This window comes from Elephas maximus, chromosome 2 (genome assembly GCF_024166365.1).
Source record: "Elephas maximus indicus isolate mEleMax1 chromosome 2, mEleMax1 primary haplotype, whole genome shotgun sequence".
Taxonomy (NCBI): domain Eukaryota; kingdom Metazoa; phylum Chordata; class Mammalia; order Proboscidea; family Elephantidae; genus Elephas; species Elephas maximus.
The window spans coordinates 104,295,843-104,315,302 of record NC_064820.1 but is presented as its reverse complement, the minus strand read 5'-3'; the positions used below and the strand labels follow the sequence as shown (position 1 = coordinate 104,315,302).

The 19,460-nt window shown below is 39.5% G+C and overlaps 1 protein-coding gene across 15 annotated transcripts in view; it reads right to left on the bottom strand.

Moving 5' to 3' along the window:
- The window catches only part of CAST (calpastatin), a 128,606-nt gene that overhangs the window by 35,397 nt on the left and 73,749 nt on the right, over positions 1-19,460 (bottom strand). For 7 of the 15 annotated variants that reach the window (XM_049869433.1, XM_049869442.1, XM_049869491.1 and 4 more), the window contains 12 exons: positions 17,337-17,402; positions 15,853-15,894; positions 14,346-14,402; positions 13,823-13,933; positions 11,891-11,974; positions 6,523-6,591; positions 5,040-5,138; positions 2,954-3,034; positions 2,685-2,723; positions 2,102-2,194; positions 1,881-1,970; positions 437-538 (listed from right to left, as the gene is read on the bottom strand). In XM_049869433.1, the coding sequence (XP_049725390.1) occupies positions 437-538; positions 1,881-1,970; positions 2,102-2,194; positions 2,685-2,723; positions 2,954-3,034; positions 5,040-5,138; positions 6,523-6,591; positions 11,891-11,974; positions 13,823-13,933; positions 14,346-14,402; positions 15,853-15,894; positions 17,337-17,402 (933 nt within the window). The remainder of the gene's footprint in view (positions 1-436; positions 539-1,880; positions 1,971-2,101; positions 2,195-2,684; positions 2,724-2,953; positions 3,035-5,039; positions 5,139-6,522; positions 6,592-11,890; positions 11,975-13,822; positions 13,934-14,345; positions 14,403-15,852; positions 15,895-17,336; positions 17,403-19,460) is intronic. The other 8 variants (XM_049869508.1, XM_049869414.1, XM_049869466.1 and 5 more) reach the window with 3 other exon arrangements.

Here is a 19,460-nt window from a genome sequence, read left to right as displayed (position 1 = left end):
AGCTCCCATTCCACCTACCACTATCTCCCTCTCTTCTCCTGATAAACAGAAGCACCCAGAAACTTTCTGAAAATACCAATATCCAATTTCCATGACAGCAGGCACACCTCACTATTTCTCACCACGCCACCGACACCACGTTATCTTGTTTAGTCAAGTGTCATTTATGCCTTGGCAAAGGAGATTAGTGTTCATTTTACACATTAAAATTCTAGATGTTTTACAAGACAAAGACTCAAGGATCCTTCTTGGTTGCTAACTACCCAGCAATAAATATCTATAGTAATTAGACTCTAAGAGTAAGGCAGAATTGCAGAGCAGTTCATTTCGAATCTCAATAAAATAACCGTTGTTCAGGGAATTCTATACATGCGTAATGCATTTAGCTTTGTAACCTGCAGACCATCACCCTCTGTATAGTAACTCTGTATAGTACCTCATCGACCTCCTTGATAGAGCTTAGGTCTAGCTCTGGCTCTGGCTCCCGGGTGCCCAGAGAAGCAGAAAGGGCATCGAGTGCTTGATCGCTCATTGTATCCTGTAAAAAATTAAAAATTGCTTACATTAAAAAAAAAAATTTCCTCAGACTCGATAATCTGTTTACTTGGTGGTGAAATACAAATTTTAAATATATGACATGAATTGTGGTATGGGGAAGTACTTCAGGAAGGAGATTTATCTGAAACCTAGCAAATGAGAGAAAGAAAAAAGAACTTACCAGTGGGTGAAAACAGGGCTAAGACACGTTTTTACAATAATAGTACTCTCAGGGGCAAACTTCACTCCTTATTTAGCAAGCTGGAATTATAACTATATAATAGTTACACATGATTATAAAATATTTTTAACAAAATAAAAGTTCCAAGCAGTAAACTTTCACTATCCTGTTCTTTTCTAAAGATGTTTCTCTAAAAAATGGCTTCTGATAGTCCTGTCCTTTAGCAAAACATCCAAGCTCGAGAAGCAGGAAAACTGAAAGTGCCCGGCACTCCTCTTCTCTGAGGGCACAGAGGCCAGTCGCTGTAGGAACACCCCCTCTCATGGGTGTGGTGCTCCCAACTGCTCTCCCAGGCAGCCAGATAAAAAACAACTCCACACGAGGAGAGGAGAGGCAGATGCTCTGACAGACACTGCTCCTTAACTAATGATAAGTTAACGAATGTTAACTAATCCTGAGTGTTTCTAGGTGGGATGTGGTTTCTCTTGCTTCCCAGAGCTGTCGGGTAACCGTGTGGGATTTGTGAGAATTAAGTCATAGTTTACAGTGAGACCCCAGGTGGTGCAAACAGTTAACACTCTTGGCTGCTGACTGAAAGGCTGGGGCTTCGAGTCTACCCAACGGCACCTTGGAATAAAGTTCTGGTGACCTATTTCTGAAAAATCTGCCACTGAAAACCCTGTGGAGCACAGTTCTACTCTGAAAACATGGGGTCACCAAGAGTCAGAGTTGACTCCGCAGCAGCTGGTTTTTATTGCGTTTTAAGAGAGGGGCCAGAAGCAGGTAACAGTATCCCTTCAGTGAACCACAGGGTTCAAATGCTGTCAGGCCCCTTTAGAAACTCAAGGGTGAAGACTGAATGTCCCAAGATTGCAATTTCTTTGGTTTCCTACCGTTCTGTGTATTGTAATAGTGAGGTAGTCCTGTTTCACCTCCAAGAAGACTGTGCTAAAGTCATTCTTAAGCGTTTACACAAACACATAAGGCCTGCCTGGAGATGATCAATATACCCCTCATTGGTTTCACTACTCCACACAGGGAAAAGATGCACCTCACTGCGTGTAGTGTGCTGCTCGAATACCCTGAATAAGCTAGATGAGGCTCAGGAAAGCAACCACTGCCCAGTGGACTGTGGATATTTTAAAGGAGCAGTTAGTTATACCTCCTCCACCTTTCTCCTCTTCTCACGGGGTGCAGCAGCACTTCTGATTACCCCAGCTGATTGAGCTTTTAAAACCTCTTCTGTAGATTTCTGAAAAATAAAATATAAAAGATCAAACTCGTAGATGAAGAAAATGTAATTGTAATAACTGTAGCTAAAATGCTGTTTTAAAATTAGAAGTGGTTTCTAACAAGTTTCCCCTCATATACTGGAAACAATACCTCTTTCTCAGTGTCCTTTCCAGCAGCAGTAGGAGAACTGCAAGTGAAGTCGGATGACAAGGCATCTATAGCATCATCAGGCCCCATGGGTTTCTAAAGAAACAGGCACAAGGACTGGTAAGACTTGGGAATCATTCAAATGGAAGAACAGATTATAAACCCAGCTAAGGGAAGAATGTACTATTGCAACTCCTTTATTACCAAACCAGATATGCCAATGAAATAACTCAGATAAAAGCCTATGTTTGGAAGTGGGTGAGTGTTCAGTAAATATTATTTTCTGCTTCCCCTCTTCTAAAGGTATTATGTGTTAGGATATTCCATTCTAATTTTATTAACGTTTGTTTTATCCTAATGTTTTCTTTGCTCCATTCTTCTTTCCCTCTTCAAAAAAAACTATGTATGAAACCAATGAACACTGAGATCCTCCCCCCACGTCCACACCTTTTCTCTGAACAGATGGAAATATCATCTGATTTAGAGGTTAGAATACAGAATTTAGAGTTATCTAAATATAAAATCGACAGTCCAAAGATATAAAATGCATTGATCTAGATCTTAGAAGCCAGATATGTAAGCTCACCACAGAGTCTGCAGGGGGCTGTGCGATTCCTTCATTTTTCTGAAACAAATATTAATTTGATAGAGTTAAGAAGGCACCTATTTTTCAAAATTATTCCTTAGGATTGTCGAACTGTATTGCTCAAGTGAGCTTCATAGGGACATAATGATAGTTTCATGTGTCCCATTATATTTTCTAAATTTAAAATATTTTGAAGACATTGATTTGATAAAAAATTACATTCCAAAAAAGTATACAGTGAAATAAAAGTAAATGATTATTTAACTTACAGCCAAAAGTTCCCTGTATTCTAGAGGAATTGTAACTTCTCTTTTACCCAGTTCCTCTATGTAGGTAGAACTCATTGGATCCTAGAACAAAATCACACACATAGGGGTATTATGTAATTAATTAGTTGAGAAGGTTATGTGCATATTCTGAAACCAAATTCGATACCATTATTAATTTATGAAACTAATGTGATGAAATATAAAATCATTAAGAAGCCAATACTTGAGGACAACCAATGTCACAAAACAATGTGTGTACTGACAGTTTAATGAGAACCTAGTTTGTTCTGTAAACCTTCATCTAAAGCACAATAAAAAAAAAAAAAAAGATAAAAAAATCAGTTGGATTCTTATACACCAATAAAGAGAACTGGGAAAAAGAAATTAGGAAAGCAATATCATTTATAATAGTCTCCAAAAAAATAAAAAACTTAGGAATAAATCTAACCAGGGACATACAAAGAAAATTACAGAACACTATTGCAAGAAACCAAAAGATATCTATATAAATGGAAAAACATACCATGCTTATGGATAGGTAGATTCAACATTGTGAAAATGCCAATTCTACCCAAAGCGATCTACAAACACAATGCAATCCTGATCCAGATACCAATAGCATCCTTTAATGAGATGGAAGGAGGGGGAAAAAAAAAGAGGCCAATACTTGAAACAACTCTGAAATTCTAAGTTTATACAAATACTTTCCCATATTTAATTGGCTTAACCCATGTGTCATGTTAGAAAATATTCAAAATACTACACTGAAGTTGATTCCTATATTAACAGTACAACTTATTCAAAAATATTTTTATTATCTAATATTCCAATACATACAGAAGTACAGTTAAAAACATAATGAATTTCTGTAAAAGCCAATACCCAACTCTATCAGATCTATAGTTATTTATTACATAATTTCTAAGAAAAAAAAAAATCACAGATGGAATGGATGGCTCCTATTTGGTCCTCCTCCAATTCTGTTTCCCTCCTTGTTTCCCAGAAGTAGCTGCCATCCTGAATTCTAAGCTTATCACATCCATCCACTTAGAGCAGAAGATATTTTAAAGCAGTTATTACACATGTAGGCATCCATATACAATACATAGCATTACTTCACCCATTTTCAAATGTTATATAAACGGCATTATAATCTATGTATCATTCTGTAATATGCCATTTTTATGCAAATTATGTTTTTGTGATACATCTATGTTGATACACAAGTAATTCACTTAAAAAAAAAAATGAATTACTTGTGTATCAACATACCACCGTAAAGTGTTCCATAATAGCACCATCCTGTCTGTTGATAAACGAAATTGTTTCACTAGTTCTCATACTAACTCCTTGTACATGTGGACAAGGCTCCCTTAACGAATCTCTCCCAACATGGAATTGCTGTTTGAAGTATATGTATATTTTCAGCACTCACCAGCTGTGGGGAGGTTGGCAGATTCCACACTTTTGTCAATCTGATAAGTGTGAAGTAGTATATCTCCATGTTTTATTATTTTCCTAACTACTTGGGAGACTCTCATTTTACTTGTTTATTAAGCCAATCAAGTTTTATGCCATTTACCTATTATCTTTTTCTCACTGCTATTTTCTTCTTTATAGAGTCTGGAAACAAATCCTTTCATTGTTTTGTCTGTTTCAAATATTTCCTTCGAGTCTACGGCTTGTCTTGCCTTTTTTTTTTTTTTTTTTTGGTAATTCAAGGAATGTGTAACTTTCTTGCTAGGAAAAGAAATGAAGTGAGAGTAGGAAATATCTGGAAATCAAAATCAGTTCAAGTCATTGGGCTTAAACCTTGAGACAGAAAATAAGTTTTTGTGAAACAAAAGACCGTATCATGCCCTGTGCAGATAATCGATAACCATTTGCTGAATCAATGCAGTAACAGTAGCTACCACAGGACAAACAATTTCTACCACCAACTCTAATTTTTAGTTGCTATTACTGATGCTGATACCATCTCCTTTCTATCCAAGTGATAAAAACACTAGGTATTCTTACACTTAATGACCTTCTTTACTCTCCTACCCATTATGCGTGAACCTTTACAAATCTCAAGATCACATACCGAAACTTCCGGTCCAGTGTATGCTGTATTAGCCTCTTCGGTTTCTTCAGGTCCTCCCAAAGTGTCTATTAAGTCATCCAAAGCAGCTTCCATGTCTGACTGGAAAAGAAAGCAGATGTGTATGTTATACATATTTCACTTTGGGTGTTTACAAAATAAACCATTCCACATAGAAAAAGCCAAACAACTAAAGTTCTTCAATACCAAAATAGTTAAAATCTGGTTTCTAATAGGCCTTCTGATTTAAAGTCCCAGAGTACAGATTCTTGGTTGGAAAGATTAAAAACCAACATTCAGGTAAAAATTACAGTTTCAGTAAGTTTAAAGGTATTAACTACATGAATAAAGATATGCGTTCACTGAAGCCACCTGTCCAACATCCTCACAGTAAAAAAGAAAAAGCAAAACAAAATACAAAAGAATTAGAGCCATGTTGTTATAAGCACAGGAAAAATGCTTCGTAGTTACTGCTTATCAATAATTTTCCAGAGTTACATACAAAGAGCCCCCAAAAAATGTCTATGCAGCACCTCCTTTGAATAGAATCTATTTCAAAAGTGGTTTGCCCTGTGTCCTTTCATTCACTTGCGTTCTTTGGGTCCCTTGCCTGAAGATGTTAACAAAACAAAAGTTACCTGAAAGGGATGTTAAAACTTATAAGAAGTGACAATCTACTCTGTCAATCTGGATTTAAATCAGTATAATGAATGGAAAAGTGTCTTCATCCTATTTTTGAAGTTAAGAATGAATCACTGTGGACAATAAGCTGCATCTAAAAGGAAAACATCAACCTGGGGAAAGAGCTTTTATCATTTACCTTAGTTAGATTAAAATGATGGTTTAAGATGTTTACTGCAACATTTTGTATTGAACAATTTTGATATTTGTTATATTCTCACTTCAATTTTAGGACTCACCTAGTTGTGGATATGTGTAATGGAACTTGGGATCTATTAGCTGGAAAGCCTGGTGGCTTAGTGGTTAAATGCTATAGCTGCTAACCAAAAGGTCAGCAGTTCAAATCCGCCAGGCGGTCCTTGGAAACCCTGTGGGGCAGTTCTACTCTGTCCTGCAGGGTCACTATGAGTCAGAATTGACTCGATGGCAGTGGGTTTTTTTTTTTTTTTTTTTGGTTTTTAGCTATTTTCTGAATTTCAGAGATAAAAAAGCTGCCTGCTATTCTTTAGTAATACCTCTGGTTAAAGACGGCGTATTTTCAGAAGAGAAGCTGGAAGGTAAACTCCATGGCATATAACTTGAGTTTCTGAAGCAGAAGTTTATAATATAGAAGTTTTATCTTTCATGTCAGAAAACTACTTATTTATAATGCGTGGACACTTTGAATCCAGTCACATTAACTTGAAACAATAGTTCATTGAAAAGAGTTCTTTAAGTTACCTCCTCATACTCTTTGCCCACAAGATATCAGATTATGATAAACATTGATAAACACTTCTTAGGAAATGCACTGCTATCTTCATACCTTTCCAGGTGGCTTAGTCAGTTTGGAGTCAACTGGTGCAGCTGTTGCTAATGGTTTCTTTTCTTTTTTCTGGTTGGGGGTTTAGAAAGAAATACCTTTATAAAATTCGATAATATTACATATTTAAAAAGGAATTCATTATAATAATAGCATTGATCATATACTGAATACCTGCCCTATGCCAGATATGGTGCTGTATGTTTTATATACATTTTCAAAAAAAAAAAAAAAAAAACCAAACTCATTGCTGTCAAGTTGTTTCTGACTCATTGTGACCCTATACAACAGAGTAGAACAGCCCCATAGAGTTTCCAAGGAGGGCCTGGTGGATTCAACCGCCGACCTTTTGGTTAGCAGCTGCAACTCTTAACCACTACGCCACCAGGGTTTCCTATATACATTTTCAGAACAGCCAAAGTAATATTATCCCATTTAGTAATGTGAAAAGCAAGGCTCAGAAAAGTTAAGCAACTTTCTCCAGGTTACACAGTTAAGGAACAGAAACAAGATTTGCCCTCAGAACTGCCTGTCTCTCTCCTCACTATTCCTGGTTGCCTCTCCCAGGGTCCACTCTTTGCAACACCCACAAATTCTGTGCAACACTCTCGGTCACTTGTTTTAGCTGTGGCTTTCTGGCTCTCTGCCCATACTGAGCAAGATCTCCACACTCCTTCCTTGCTTTGGCATGTCATCAGTCATTTCCCTAAAATGAGTTTCCCTTCAGCATTGCTTGAGTTGCTCCATCAAAGATGGTCAATAATTTCCCAAGCTGCAATTACCATGGCTTTACCCAGATCTGACCTTCTCAACCCAGGGGGACGTCCCTCTCCCGACACTCATCTCTGGCAGTAATCACGACCCAGCTCCGTCCCGGTTCTACTATGACTTCTCTTCCCTGCTAGTTCTGGAATTTCTTCTACTCTGTCCCCAACCACACAGAGTCTTCAAGTTTCTGTCCTGCACTGGCATCCTATCTGAAATCATTCTCTAGGCCCTAGGTAAACTGCTGTCAGGGGCAGGTAGGAACTAAAAGGGTGCAGCTGTCAGAGTTAAGACAATAGGGAACCTTGTCCCAAACGAAGGAATCCGAATTCTGGGCAGCAGAGCACAGAGGTGAAGGGTATGGGCTCTGTCTAGGTCCTAGGACATAAAATGGGGACAATGACCAAACCTACCTCAGGAACTTGTGAGGACTAAATAAGTTAATGTATGTAAAGTGTGAAAATCAGTGTTTGGCATATGCTAAGCACCACGTAAAGTACTTGCTATATAAACCATTGCCATCAAGTCAATTCCTACTCAGAGACCCTATACGACAGAGTAGAACTGCCCCCATAGGGTTTATAAGGCTGTATGTAATCTTTACAGAAGCAGACTGCCACATGTTTCTCCTGCTGAGCAGATAGTGGACTTGAACAGCTGACCTTCTGGTTAGCAGCCGAGGGCTTAACCACTTTGCCTCCAGGACTCCCCTGCTACGTAAGTTAAGTGCTGAATAAGTGATGACTGCAATTGTTATTTTAAAAATACTGTGTAAGCCACTAGGGTGTGATCCTGGGTCTGGGCAATTGAGTCATTCATATTCTGCCTCCCCTCCACCACCCTTCTCCGGCACTCTAAAACAATATTCTAATTGCCTTGTTATACATCTTTCTTTGGATACCTCAAACACTTAAATTCGGCCTTTCCAAAATCAGACTCACCCCCTTTTCTCCCCATCAATTCCTCCTCTAACTTCTGTCCTTCTGTCAATGGTGAGGAGGGCACAGAGAAAGAAGTGGCCAGGGCACTCCCACACTGGCAGGGGCCTTACAGTGAGTGCCTCCTTAAATCCTGCGCCTGGGCACCTTGCCTTCCTCACCTTAAGGTTACCAACCTAGTCAACCAGACTCAGAAGCCCCAGGTTATTTTAGATTTAACTCTGCTTTTGCACGCTTCAGCCAAAAAATTTCCTAAAACCTGAAGATTTTACCTCTGCAATGCCTTTTGTATCACTCCCTTCTTGTTTATTCTATCCCAGCTCCAATTTATGCTAACTTATCAGTTACTAGGAAACCCTGGTGGCCTAGTGGTTAAGTGCTACGGCTGCTAACCAAAAGGTTGGCAGTTTAAATCCGCCAGGTGCTCCTTGGAAACTCTATGGGGCGGTTCTACTCTGTCCTGTAGGGTCACTATGAGTTGAAATCGACTCGACGGCAGTGGGTTTGGGTTTTTGGTATCAGTTACTAAAAAAAAAAAAAAAAACTATCAGTTACTAGGACTACAGAAACAGCCTCTGACCAACCTTCCACCTCTCGATCTCTTCCATGTCATCCTACCCTTAGTCCTTCTGCAGCTCGGTTTTAATCGCATACCTCCATCTGTTCTCTAACCTTCGATGACTACCCATGGCAGGCTGAATCACACATAAACTCACCTTAGTATCCTGTGCAGCACTGCCTCAACCTGTCTTTCTGGTCTTACAGCATCCCCGCTCACCTCTCTGTGCTTCACCCACACTGGAATGCCCTCTGTACCCAAATACACCTCACTCTTCCCCACCTTGATGCACCTGCATGCCTGCAATCCTAGCTATCTTTCAGCACCTAGCTCAAACTGCATCTACTCTCTCAAAGCCCTTGCCGATTTCCCAAGTCAGACAGAATTCCTGGGTTCCTCACCAAGCAGCTTCCTGTGGGGTCTTTGTTAATCTGCTTTGAATGACAGTCCCAGGTATTCTGTCTTCTCCCCCACCTCTAGATGGGCCAAGTTTGCAGCTAATGTGACCTGCAGAAACTACGGCAATGCTTATACGTGCTGGGTACTAAAAATGAATGAATGAATAAGGGAGGGAGGGAAGGTGGATCTGATGAACCCCATTTTATAGAAGAAGAATCAGAGGTACTTGTGCTACAAGTTTCAGCACAAATCAACATACAACAGAATTTCATAAATAAGCCTCTCCTTTTTTTCTAATGTTGCTGTTTGGAAACCCTGAGGGCGTAGTGGTCGAGAGCTACGGCTGCGAACCAATAAGTTGGCAGTTTGATTCCACCAGGCGCTCCTGGGAAACTCTATGGGTCAGTTTACTCTGTCCTATAGGGCCAATATAGGACCCTATAAAAATAAAAACATAAAGAAGTTTTTTTCTTTTAAAATGTTACTGTTTAGCTTTCACTGGTTACCAGCTCATTTATAGCTAGCAAAAAATTTCAAATTGTGATTAAAGTTTTACATCTGTCCTAACAGATCTAGTCCTCTGCCTCAAGTAGGTCCATTTTTCAAACCGTTTCATCAAAGTACTCCTCATTGGCAAAAGAGAGGAAGGAGTACCCCCCCGGGGGGGGGAGGGTCTCCAGGTAGTACAAGGGGTCTGCCACACGAAAAAAATTTAAGTTGGGTATCTCACTTAAGCCAAACCAAACCCATTGCCTTGGAGTTGATTCCAACTCATAGTGACCTTATAGGACAGGGTAGAACTGCCCCACAGAGTTTCCAAGGAGCGCCTGGTGGATTCAAACCGGCAACCTTTTGGTTAGCAGATGTAGCTCTTAACCACTATACCACCAGGGTTTCCATCTCACTTATAGGTTTACGTCAATTTTGCCTTTACTCCAAAAGCTGTCTCTATTAGCTTGGATAAAAATAATGGGCCTTTTCTCACAAAATCTGAGAAAAATTGATGTTTTAGGGAGATGTGCCACATGTTTCTCCTATAACTTTCCTTACCACCTCGCCTGCAGAGAACTACCTTCTCCATTTTGAAAACCAGGAAAATATATATATATATATATATATTCAACTACCTGTTGCTTTAATTGCTTACTTACGGCATCAGGAGAAATAAATACTAGCATTTTGAGGGAGACATGATCTTCAAACTGATCAGTAACTCTGCATTTCTATGGGTAGAAAAGCTGGACTACTTCTCATTTATATTCTTGGGCTAGTACCAGAAGTAGCTCATCAAAGAATCTAAAAAGGACTTGCCCATAATTAGCCAACCCCCCTCAAAAAAAACCCAAACCTGCTGCCCTCAAGTCAATTCCGACTCATAGCAACCCTACAGGACAGAGTAGAACTGCACCACAGGGATTTCAAAGAGCGACTGGTGGATCCCAACTGCTGACCTTTTTGGCTAACAGCCGACCTTCTGGTGAGCAGCTGTAGCTCTTAACCAGTGCGCCACCAGAGCACCTCATAATTTGCCAGCAGGGCATATATACTCTTCTCCTAAGAGGGCTTGCTATGTCTTCACTGAAAACCTCCCTTATAAACTCATGTAGATGTTGTGACTCTGTGATTTATTTGTATCAAGATCATCTGGTGTTGATGCTGAAAGCTCAGAATAATGCTTATTCAAATGCTCCTGGCAATTTTATTTGCTTTAGTTCAAACTTACAAATCTTGAGGGCAGGATCTGTATCAGTTCACATTTTAATCTCCTTGGTATGTACAGGTACCCTTGGTGGCAGAGCAGCTAAGCATTTGGCTGTTAACCAAAGGACCGGTGGTTTGAACCCACCAGCTGCTTGCAGGAGAAAGATATGGCTGTCTGCTTCTGTGAAGATTTACATCCTTGGAAACTATGAAGCAGTTCTACTCTGTCCTACAGGGTCATTATGAGTTGAAATTGACTCGATGGCAATGGGTTTTTTTTGTTTTTTTTTTTTTGGTACTTACACCAGGGCTTATATAAGCCAAGTGCTCAATTAATATTTATTGAACATATTTTTCAAAAATCATTTTTTGATATCTTGTTCACTTTTTATTCCTTAAACACATGCTCCTCTTCACAAAATGGAAACCCTGGTGGCATAGTGGCTAAGAGCTACGGCTGCTAACCAAAAGGTCGTCAGTTCAAATTTACCAAGCCCTCTTTGGAAACTCTATGGGGCAGTTCTACTCTGTCCTATAGGGTTGCTATGAGTCAGAATCGACTCGAGGGGAGCAGGTTTGGGTTTTCTTTTTTTCTTCTTCACAAAATGTTACATATTAACCATGTTCAGTATTACCAAATGAGAAGTTATTTGAGTGTGGTACCACTGGAACCCTAAACGGTTAATGAAAGCCGGACTAAAGCACAGGTGGGTGGAAAGGGTCTCCAGTGAGCACTAAACCCAAACCCACTACCTCCAGTCGATTCCTCCTCATAGTGATCCCACAGGGTTTCCAAGGCTGTAAATCCCTACAGAAGCAGACTGCCGTATCTTTCTCCCACAGAGCAGCTGGCAGTTTTGAACTGCCGACCTTTCAGTTACCAGTCAAGTGCTTTAACCACTGGGGCTCCTTTCACTGAGCACAGGGTTCTGACAAAAGAGGCATTATAAGCATGGAGGCCCACCCACCCTACGTGTGTGTGTGTGTGTGTGTGTGCGCGCGTGCTCACCTTGTCATCTGGTTTGCCAGATGCTGCGGCTACACCAGCAACAGCACTCTTTCCACCAGCAGAAATCGTGTCCTGTGATTTCGTCTAAGGGTAGGGACAAAAGAATGGCAGGACTAAGAATCTCTGGATGACTATTTGCAAGATCATAAGTTTCAAATGTCAGCTGCTAGTTTAGCCTTGTGGACATTATAGAGAAATGTTTACCAGCTTCTGCTGTGAATGGTTCAATGCTGAGCACCATATACAGTAGGACTCAGGCACCTACAGAGTCCATGCTAGTAACACAAACAGGTGAAGCAGGTCAGGCAGGGACTATGGTAAACTGGAGAACATATACCAGGTGTAAAGGCTCAAGTCAATTGTTGCCAGACATTCTGACTTTTCAAGAAATGTGAGAAATTTCCATTTTATTTGAAATAGCCTGACTTAAATTGTTGGCAACGAATTAAAAATGAGTTTAATACTGTAAGCCAAACAGAATACATACGAGGCTGCATTTAACTGGTGGGCCACAGATTTGTGACCTGATAAAAAAAGTATATTGTTTAGCAGACCTAGTTCTTGTCTTCTAAGAGCTCTCAATGAATAAGTTCTCATAAATTTTATTCTTCTAAAAGTTGACCACCATTAGCTCTAGAATTATCTTTTTCTGATTTTTGGTTTTATAAGTTCATCTCTTCTACAACAAGGTTCTATCCACTTTTCCAGGTAAAGCAGCAGCTGACGCAGGGCAACTGTGTTGTCATAGCCCATGTGTAGAGGGGTCTAGAAGGCAGCTTCAAGTCAAAGCCTCCTGCCTGTGAGGAACCAGAGCCTACTGCTTTGTGGTCACGGCTGGCTGTCGCTGCACAGGGAGAGAAGGCTGGACCATGCATCCCCTTAACCACTGCTGCCTTCTCAGGCCTTCTGTACACCATGAGTTTCTACAAGGGTATTTCCAATACTGATAAAATAATAGCACTAAATCATTACAATATATGACATATTCAGTATAGCCCCACAGATTAAAATAGAGGCTTCAAACCAGTTCAGCCTGGTTCAGTCATGGCTGACAAAACGACACCAGAATGGACCCAAATTTTTAAAATGTGAGTGAACTGGAATGGGAAACATTAAAGGTCGAAGCTCTGCTAGGAACCTAATCTCCCTCTTAGAAAACCACGCATGCGTGTGGCACAGCAACCAAATCTCCTTACTGGTCGAAAGCTGTGGTGCCTGGCTCAAAGATGGCACCCGACTGTGCCACTCTCCACCAAAAACAAAACCAAACCCACTGCTGTCAAATCAATTCCAACTCAGCGACCCTACGGGACAGAGTAGAACTGCCTCATAGGGTTTCCAAGGAGAGCCTGGTGGATTTGAATTGCTGACCTTTTGGTAAGCCAGACTCTTAACCACTATACCACCAGGGTTTCTGTCACTCTCCACAGTCCTGGCAATAATCCAATGTCATCCATCAGGTTCCTGGAAAGGCTCACTAAACCTCTTCCGAGTCTCCCGTTCCAGGGCTTCAATGGAAATTTTTCCTGCTCCACTTAGCATTCTGGATCACTCAAATTTTAAAAATTTGAGTCCGTTCCGGTTTCGCTTTCTCAGTCTTGACTGAACCAATTTGAAGCCCTGATTCAAACACACATGTCAATGTGAATAGGGGACGTGTATTTTATTACCTAGATGTTGTTAAAAAAAATAAAAAGGTTGCCATGGAATTGACTACGACTCAGGGCGACATCACGTGTGTCAGAGTAGAACTGTGCTCCACAGTGATTTCAATGGCTGACTTTTTAGAAGTAGATCAGCAGGCCTTTCTTCTAAGGTGTCTCTGGGTGAACTTGAACCTCCACCCTTTGGTGAACAGCCAAGTGCGTTAACCATCTGCAGCCAGGGACTCCCAGCTGATAGCTTTCCTTTCTACCCATCTGCTTTACTTACCTTTGGTTCTGTTGATTTCTCTGTTGTCAGCTGCTCACTTGATTTAGGAACTTTTTTACTATGAGCCTGCTTGCTTCCCGTGTCTGACGCATGCTTGGGCAAGCTTTTTGGCTGAAAGCACACACACACACACACAACACTGTTAACAAGATGATAGTTTTAAATGTAATAGTGATGTTTTTCTCTATGGAGTAGAAACAGCTCATAGCAGTTGTGTTTTACGTGGTTTTAAATTGTATGAATTTTAATTTGTGTGATATAAAAATGTGTTGATATAATTTCAGTTTAGGTATAAAATTTGAAATGCAAATTCTTCCTCCAAAATTCAGCAAGAAACACATAATTTTAAAGTTTGAGTACTGAATAAGTTGTAAACCCCGATATTGCCACATGAGGGTGCCATTGTACCCAAAAAACATGCTAGCCATCCTCTGTAGGGCTAAGTCTGGAATGATAAAAGTTTTGAATTATCTCTTACAAGGAAAAAGTCTTAAAATAGCAAGTGCTAACAATAACCACTTACCTCTTTGTGTTCCTTTGGCTTTTCTACTTGCGTTTTTTTCTCATGAACCACAGATGGCTGTCAATTTTAAAAGATAAAATCTTACTTTCAAGTTCACTGTTTTCATATTTCCAAAATAGGCTCAAGAACAAAAATCCCCATTAAATCATTCTGCATCTCTTAGAAAACCCATTTAGGCCCAGTTCTTTGGGATCACAGAAGTTGAAATGTACTGTCTGGTCAATAATAATCATACCAGCAGTGTCTGATAATGACAATTACCAGAAGAATAATGAAAAATGAAGCACTTTATCTAGAATTATGTTTACACATAGGGATATATCTCTAAATTACCACCTATTTTTCACAATTCACGCAGATAATGTGGTAACTGCACGTCCATGTACAGAGAAGACAAATGATCAGTCTAACCACTGGGTTTATGGGTAGGAAATCTACTCTAGAAATTAAATTTTCAAAAGTCTCCTTTCACAGGAGATGAACATTGTCTTCACACAGCATTTTCTTTAATGATTTACATAACCTTTTCTCAATTCCTTTAGGATTTGTAGATAACCCAAAGCCGTTAAAAGTGGAGTCTAAGACAACCTCCACATAGCTGCTGAATTCTTCCCTCCTGCAATTACCACCTTGCCGGGGAGAGGGGATGTTAGGATGCCTTTCAGGCAATTAGATAAGCCTCACTTTTCATCCAAATGACCTTACCCTCACCTAAGCTTAAAGTACTTTGATCAAAAGCATCTCCGTGCTTTCCAACACAGAAAACCTTGCGGTGTTCTCTGAGTATTCCCTTAAGCGCTTGAAAAAATAAAGTAGAGCAAGCACCTTATGAGGGGAAACAAGCACCCTGCCTGCAGATACCCTGGGGTCCACCTCCATGTGGAAGCAGAATGACTTCTGGAATGGACTCTGGACAGCCCTGAGTCAGGAAACCAAGGGAAGCCCTTCCCAAGGGAAATTCAGTGCCATCTCCTGAGTAACTGATAACTAGCTCCACCAACTGAGATAAACAGTTAAGACAAAGCCAGCCAGAATCCTGGGAAATGTTCTCATCTTAAAGTTATGTAAGTGCTGTATTCAACAGACAGATTATTATTGATGTGTCATCTTTAAAGTAATTGGGCATGCTTCTCACTACCCTTTCTTCTTTGTTCCTCCTGCCTTTGTTTTTTAAACAATTACTTCACCTATAACAAAAATCTAGACTGGAACAAAATGCCTCCTGAAATACACTGTTTTGTCAGTAAAATATTATACTTCATTTTAACCAAATATAGATTTTATGTTATAGCTATTTTATATATACTATAAAAAGCCCAGAAAAAACTATATATACTATATACATAATTATATTAAAAAGAGTAGTTCAAAAATAATTATATTGTGTGTGGCAGAAATCCCTTATCATTCAGTAGCATCAATGTAGGAAATTGGTTATTAATTGCTCATTCTTACGAAAAAAAAAAAAAAAATCCCAAATAACACAATAGAGAATTCAATCAATTACCTTAGTTGATTGTGACTTCTTTTCAGGTTCTGTTTTTGCAGCCTACATTTAGGAGGAAAAAAATGGAGATAGTGTGTAAAGATTATCGTGGATTTGCTTCAACTAAGCAAGTTCAAACGAGATGATTTTGATCTAATATAAAGTTTATGAATTAAGTTTATTTCATTTTGTGTTGAATTGGAATTCTAAATAAACATTTAAGAATACAGGCAGTCCCTGGGTTAGCACAGTTCCTAACTGTATCTTCAAGACTTGCAGTTGAATTTGTAAGTCAGAACAGGTGCAGAAAGTTCTTATTTAGCCTTACTTCAGTGGAAGAAATGGAAACGCTGGTGCCGTAATGGTTAAGAGCTACACCTGCTAACCAAAAGGTCAGCAATTCGAATCTACCAGGCGCTCCTTGGAAACCGTATGGGGCAGTTCTACACTATCCTATAGGGTCACTATGGTCACGAATAGCAACAGGGTTTGGTTTGGTTTTTTAGTGCAAGAAAAGGCTCGAAGGCTTTTCAGTGATTTAAAAGCTGCATGTGCAAGCGAAGGTGATAGTGACGAGGAATCTGTTGCTGGTAGGGGTTGGTTTGGAGACCCCGGTGGCGCAGTGGTTAAGTGCTACAGCTGCTAATCTAAAGGGCTGGCAGTTTGAATCCGCCAGGCACTCCTTGGAAACTCTATGGGGCAGTTCTACTCTGTCCTATAGGGTCACTATGAGTCGGAATCGACTCGACGGCACTGGGTTTGGTTTTGGTTTTAGGGGTTGGTTCAATTGTTTCAAAGTGAGGACAAATTTACACTAACATTAAAGGGCAAGTATGGCTTGTCCATAAGTCCAGGGACAGGCTGTAGAATATTCTTTTCTCACTGGTGGTACAATGGTTATGCACTCGGCTGCTAACCAAAAGGTGTGTAGTTTGAGCCCATCAGCCACTCTGTGGGAAAAAGATGTGACAGTCTGCTTCCATAAAGATTTATAGCCTTGGAAACCCTAATGGACAGTTCTGCTCTCTCCTATAGGGTCGCTGTGAGTCAGAACTGACTTCATGGCAACGGGTAATAGTCTTCTCTTACTATTCGGAGGGCAATTTGCACTTTACTTTTTGCTGTATGCATCAAGGAGATATAAAGATTTATTATGATGGACACTGCAGCTAATACATAAGAAAATAAAATAAAAACCATCATCCTTTGAAGCCAAGGTATTGTGTTTCAAAGCCACTAACATGATCCCTTTATCAGTGAAATACTTACCACAGGTTTCAGCTGACAGTTTGAGACAATGGGATGGTGACAGAATCGAGGGCACAGAGAGCCATGAAGTTTATTTTTAGTGCCAGGATGTGAGCAGTGGGTAACTAAGCCTATCAGAAAGGCCATGACAGGGTCAGAGTGTGACAAAAGATTGTGAACCCCCATGATTAGCATGTGTTCAGCGGCTGAAGTGACAATTAGTCAACAGGGATGCCCAATACAATGAACCACGTCACCTGCTTTTTGTGTCTTTTCTTGATAGGAGAAAGTGGTCCTTCTATCTGTTTGTTGATTAGAATGGCCTAATATTAGAGCACAGACCCAACAAGGTTCACCAGAGTTGTCAGAAGAGTTTATCTGACAGTCAAATAAATGAAATAATAAATACACTTTACTACATAAAATGTTTATAGCAAGGTCCTTTCCAGTTTAACACAATGCACATGCATATTACTCAAAAAGCTATATATAGGGGCATAAATGCTGAGGTCTCAAGCAAGTTATTTCAGTTGGGGTTTAGTTTCTGCCAGTGAAACAAAATCAGTTAAGGTTTCCATTAATAAAATTAATTGCTGTTCCCCTTCCTTTCCTGTCCTTCTCTGAGAAAAGCTGCCTGAGCAATATTATTCTCTACCTAGATGTCCAATGTTGCTTGTTTGCTTATCATCAAATAAGTATGCACAGGTCATCTTTAAAAGTTTTCTAAAGCTCTGTCAACGTAGCCACAGAACAATTTTGTAAATATTCAGTGCATGGATTTTTACTGGACACATCACAGCCCTGAATGCTGCGATCTACTCTAAAGTTTTAGGAATGCTTATGCAGAGCTGGTTATAATTTAGGACCTTTCGTGTGGTATCTTACAGAGTTTAATCTTTACCCAACCAAAGGTTATCTGTGCAAAGAAAGGCAATTCCTTAAGTACACACATGCATTCTCAAAAACACAAGACATGAAAACTTGGTTAAACTTTGTGTGAAAATGTCAAAGGCCAAACCAAAAAAACCCATTGCCATCCAGTCAATTCTGACTCATAGCAACCCTACATTAAAAAGTAGCCCTAACACGTTCTGCTCTTTCTTTCCCTTTTATCTGTTTGATAGTATCAATCAGCACTTCTTTTTTTCTATTACTTGAAGAGGTTAAAGCCCAAAACCCTAGGAAACACAATTCCACACTAGTGCACATGGGGTTGCCATGAGTTGGTATTGACTTGATGGCAAATGGTTGGTTGGTTGGTGCTTCAGTAATAAAGATACATGGTTTCCTCATGTAATGGACCCTTGTTATGTCAACACACTTACTGTTTCGGGAGTGAAAAAAGTTCATGATCAAAGAAATGTTTTAACGAAGGAAATTTAAAATTTTGGATCCTTTCAAACTGTATCCTTAGCAATGAAAATTTTTACACTATTAACCTTTCTTGAGTTTATGCAAATGTGGTTCACCAGATGATTAACAAGGAAAAGAAGCCATTGGTATTGCAGTGGTTTGAATCTATTAAATAGCTTCCAATTTGTAATTTGGCAATCAAGACTTTGCATGGAGAATGATAAAATACAATTAAGAATATATGCTCACAGACATAAGCAGCTTATAATGAAATGTACACTTTAATCATTAATCACTAACACAATTCCTAAATTTATTTTTGGTGGTGCTAAAAATAATAATGATCACAGTGATACTGCAACTGAAAGGGACACAATAACTGAAATGAGAAACACAACAGAAAAACTTACCAACAGATTTCATCAGGCAGAAGAAATAAGCAGGAAATTAGAGGATAAGAGTCAAAATTACAGAGGCTGAAGAGCAACGAGAATGGAAGTTCAAGAAGGTTGAGCAACAGTTTAATGGAATTATGGGACAATAAGAGACCTAATATACACATCATGGGAATTCCAGAAGGAGATGAGGGAGAGAAAGGGACAGAAAGAATATTTGAAGATGTAATTCCAGAATATTTCTTCAACTGAATGAAGGACATAAATCTAAAATCCAAAAGCAGCTCAAAGAACCTTAGGCAGGATAAGCCAAAGAGATCTACACCAAGACACATCATAGTTAGGCTCTCAAAAAGTAAAGACAAAGAGACAATTCTGAAAGAAGTGAGAAAGAAGCAAACAATCACATACAAAGGATCCCCAATTAGATTGAGAAACATTGAGGCCAGAAGGCAATGGAATGATATAAAGTGATGAAAGAAAAAGAAACAAAAGAAAAAAACGGTCAACCAAGAATACTATACCCAGTGAAACCGTCCTTTGAAAATGAGGGTGAAATTAAAACATTACCAGACAAACAGAAGCTGAGAGAGTTCATATCCATTAGTCTGGCCCTACAAAAAATACTAATGG